The 4,136-nt window shown below is 29.3% G+C and overlaps 1 protein-coding gene across 1 annotated transcript; it reads left to right on the top strand.

The window, feature by feature from the left end:
* Positions 1 to 757: 757 nt before the first annotated feature.
* On the top strand, positions 758 to 2,279 carry LOC145038333 (acyl-acyl carrier protein thioesterase ATL3, chloroplastic-like). The gene is made up of 5 exons (XM_078986726.1): positions 758 to 1,004; positions 1,337 to 1,437; positions 1,514 to 1,623; positions 1,707 to 1,802; positions 1,882 to 2,279. Exons 1-5 carry the CDS (start codon positions 790 to 792, stop codon positions 2,038 to 2,040), a joined length of 681 nt encoding a protein of 226 aa, XP_078842852.1. The 5' UTR covers positions 758 to 789; the 3' UTR covers positions 2,041 to 2,279.
* Positions 2,280 to 4,136: the final 1,857 nt, after the last annotated feature.

Below are 4,136 nucleotides of genomic sequence, written 5' to 3'. Positions count from 1 at the left end.
TCCTACCCCAAATACGATCCTTTTACGATCCGGATCGTTTTTCATACCTAGGATCGTAAGATCGTACGATCCTACGATCAGGATCGCGATTTTGACAACTATGCCTATTTTGACTTATAATTAAATAATAATATTGTTTTGGTTGAATAAATTCCGAATCTAATCATTTAAAAATATATTTATAAGATAAATATCTTCATATTTGTGTTTATACATGCTTATGTTTATTTTTAAATGACTAGGTCTCTTATGTTATCGTTTTTGTATTGAAATCATAATTTGTGGGAGCTATATGTTATATATATAATAACTTACCTACCGTAACATATGGAGAAATGATCATAGGTTGGTTTTTATTCATTTTTCTGGAAGAATTACCAAGTCGAAATTGCATGTGAGAATCAACATCAAAGAATAGTGAACATAAACATTCTATTTTATAGAAATATATTGGAAAAATGATAGAGTAAGTAATTAATGAATCCGTTAATCTATGTACTTTCAAATATATGCTTCTTTATGTCAACATAGGAGACGAATTCCATATCCTTAATGCCACGATGCGTTTTCACCTTTCTAGAACTTTGATCTTACCTTACATATCATTTGTGAATAGTACTTATTAGCAAAAGTACCCGATTTGACAAAGGGTGATCGATAAATTTTGATAAAGAGTAGGGGCGGTTTCTGTATATTTGACTACCACCCTATATAATATCTATTGAGTTGTTCGTAGAAAAACATGAGAAATCTCCTATCTTCAGAAAAAATTATAAAAAAGCAGCCGAAATGTCACAGTCGCAGGCCGTCTTCTCTCCCGGGCACGTGATCATTCCGACCTCACGTGTCAAGATGTCATCCACCGACGGCGTCCACCATCCTCCATCAAATGTTCACGTACCTCACCACATGAACCACCTGCGGAAACCACCGCTCTTCCGGTCACCCACAACGCGTATTCGGAGTACAACCAATTTTTCCTTTGATCTCAAAGGTGGCAAAGGGTGATTACTAAATTAATCCTATTATTTGGCGTCCAATCAAGATACGTTATTCCTGATATATTATATGCAGGATTAATTTTCAATCACATGTTCAAAGTATTGGAGTATTGTACGTTAATAAGTTTTCCTTAGGTGTTGCTTAGTCATTTTACAAGTTAATCATATCTAATTTAATTGCCAATGTTTGCTTTGAAATCTAATGCGGCGTTTTCAATATGAATACCATAGTTAGGAGAACAATGTGAATTGCATAGAATCTAATGAGGACAAATAGATTCTGAATTTTCTATTCGTATATTGAATCCAGCTTTGTTGTTAATCCTTCTTAACAGAATGAGTCAATTTCGTGAGACTGAACTGAGAGTTAGAGATTATGAAACGGATCAAAATGGAGTTGTAAACAACGCAATATTTGCTAATTATTGTCAACATGGTCAGTCTTTAATACACATAATTCAGTTAGTTATTAAATGAGATCACAAGTTACAACTTTTTCAATCATTAAACAGCCCATCATGAATATTTGGAAAAGATTGGAATAAATGTCGATACAGTTGCTCAAACTGGCAATGCGTTAGCTATGTCAGACATATCACTCAAATTTCTTGGACCTTTGAGAGTATGTCTTTATCTTTTTTTAATAATTATTCTCAAATCTCAACTAGCCCTTATAGTTTCTTCATGGTATTCTGATGAAAACAGATTGGAGAGAGGCTTACTGTGAGAGTGAGGGTATCTGACTCATCAGCTACTCGTATATATTTTCAAGACTTCATCTTCAAGATCCCAAATCAAGAGGTTACACACTTTTATCCTTAGTGTATTTGGATGATAATTGTTAGGATGAAGCCCTTCAATGGTTGTTTTTTTTATGTAGCCAATTTTGGAGGCACATGCGACTCTAGTTTGGCTTGACAAAAACTATCGCCCAACTCGTATTCCACCAGAGGTAAGATCTAAACTTGTACAGTTTGTTCTTCATGATGAGGAAGAGTGGAAGACTCGTTCCATTTTTGTGGGGGGAAACAAGTATTAGAGGTTTGTTTGCATGATATAAATAGTAGTTGTACATGGATTCGTTTTTCATAAGTAATTATGTTCATCAATTATTATGTAAATTTTGGCCTTGCTTCTTTTCAGTTATATCATATACTTAGATATATGATCTTTTTTCTGTTGTTTTATTTTTTAGTATCGGTATCATTATATGTTCTTGAAAGTACTTCATTTTTCATGAAGTAGATGTACTGCGAGAGTGTTTTTGACAACAGAAATATGGGGTAATTTTTCTATGAAACATTTGGCAACCGTTCTACTCTAAAAATTTTGCATGGGGAGGAAAGGTTACAATCCAACTAAGAGATAATTGGTTATATATATATATATATATATATATATATATATAGGTTATTGTGTTTTTGATAAGTATTATGTACATTTATGGTTGATTGTGGACCATTTATTTCCAAATGCATATGGGGTCGGGACGAAAAGAAAAAAAAATGGCTCCTTAAAGATAAATATAATAAAGATTCAAAAAAATATCATTTATTATTAACAGTAAACACATTCAATTAACAATAAGAAGTAAGTCAAATTGTTTATCTTTTGAACTAGTTTAAGTTTAAACCAACTTTAGGCTCTAAAAATCATTTTGGTAAATAATTTTTTATATATATACACTATATATCCAATAAATTTCGGGCCCCTAGGAGTCGTGGGTCCTGGGCGGTCGCTCGGGTTGCTCACCGTCTGGACCAGCCCTGTAAATGATTAATAAATATTATTAAATTAAATATAATACAAAAATACTATTTAATTCATTATAAGAGTATTTTAGTCAATTAAGATAAATTTAATAAAGGAAAATTCAAGATTTAGGGGATAATTAATGCTCTTGATTTAAAAAATATGATTTTTTTAATTAACTCAATTTCAAATGTAATTTGTAAGTATAAATCGATTTCATTCTATCATAATGATATTTTGTGATTCTGTCAAAATTATATTTCATTAGAATATTATTAAATAATTATTTTTTTGAACCCCAGTTAATAAGAACGGTATTCTTATATTTATTCAAAGACATCCGAACTTAAATACAAATTAATACATATTTTACAAAATAACAGTCTTATATATTTTAATATAATCACATATATTCTAACAAAATGTTATAAAAATGAATAAAATTCTTACAAAATTGCATTCTTAAATATACAATTATTGAACAAATGCATTTGATCTTATTCAATGATCAAAATAATCGAGTTGATTCCAACTATTCTTAAAAAATGTAATGTATTGTTGTAAGAATGTAATTCTTCGTAAATATACTTTATTTTGAACTTTATTCTAAGTTTTTCTTTTGTATGATCAATATTTGATTCCTTTTTGATGACATTCTGAAAAAATAAAATGCATTACTTGTCATCATAATACACTAATTTCTTCTAAAAAACAACACAAGTTGGGTTTTTTTTATACATTGCAAGAATGGAAAAGTAAAAAACAAACACTAATATACTGAGTATTACATGTTTAATAATGCATAATTCAAAATCTTAATATATATTTTAATAGAATATATAGAATATGATAGAATACATAGAATACATCCTGACAGATTACATAGAATATATTTTGATAGTTATAGCTTTAATTGTCACTATAAAGAATTAAAAGCATGTTACTTCGAAGTGGCAATTGTACTTCTAGATTATGAAACTTAACAAACCAACAATTTACGACAAGAGTAAAGAGATGGATTAAAACTGAAAGTAAATAAAATAACTTTTCCGTACAAACAAAAGTCAAATAAGAGGTATAAATTCAACCAAAAAGTCAATATATATGTGAATTTGAAGAAAGCATCCAGACAACATCATTAATAACAGGAGGTCAAAACAAATACAATACAAGGATCATAGGCTCATAGTATTCTTTATTCAAATATCCGATCGTAAAAGCACAAATAATCAAGTTCATTATTTAAGAATCCTCTTATAAAATAATTTACAATAAATTGATTTTCTCACTATATATAAAAAAACCCCTAAAAAACTCAAAATCAAAATCAACGAACTAATATACTCAACATTATTGATAAAAATCAACATAATTGATTGTGAA

The sequence above is a fragment of the Lactuca saligna genome, chromosome 4 (genome assembly GCF_052625555.1).
Source record: "Lactuca saligna cultivar CGN05327 chromosome 4, ASM5262555v1, whole genome shotgun sequence".
Lineage (NCBI taxonomy): Eukaryota > Viridiplantae > Streptophyta > Magnoliopsida > Asterales > Asteraceae > Lactuca > Lactuca saligna.
This window is presented reverse-complemented; position numbering and strand designations above follow the sequence as displayed.

Excerpts from the sequence above, each read along its gene's own strand:
- LOC145038333 (XM_078986726.1), top strand. The coding sequence starts at position 790 with ATGTCACAGTCGCAGGCCGTCTTCTCTCCCGGGCACGTGATCATTCCG. Across the intron at positions 1,005-1,336 it reads GATCTCAAAGGTGGCAAAGG|AATGAGTCAATTTCGTGAGA; the intron begins GTGATTACTAAA and ends CCTTCTTAACAG. Across the intron at positions 1,803-1,881 it reads TCAAGATCCCAAATCAAGAG|CCAATTTTGGAGGCACATGC; the intron begins GTTACACACTTT and ends TTTTTTATGTAG.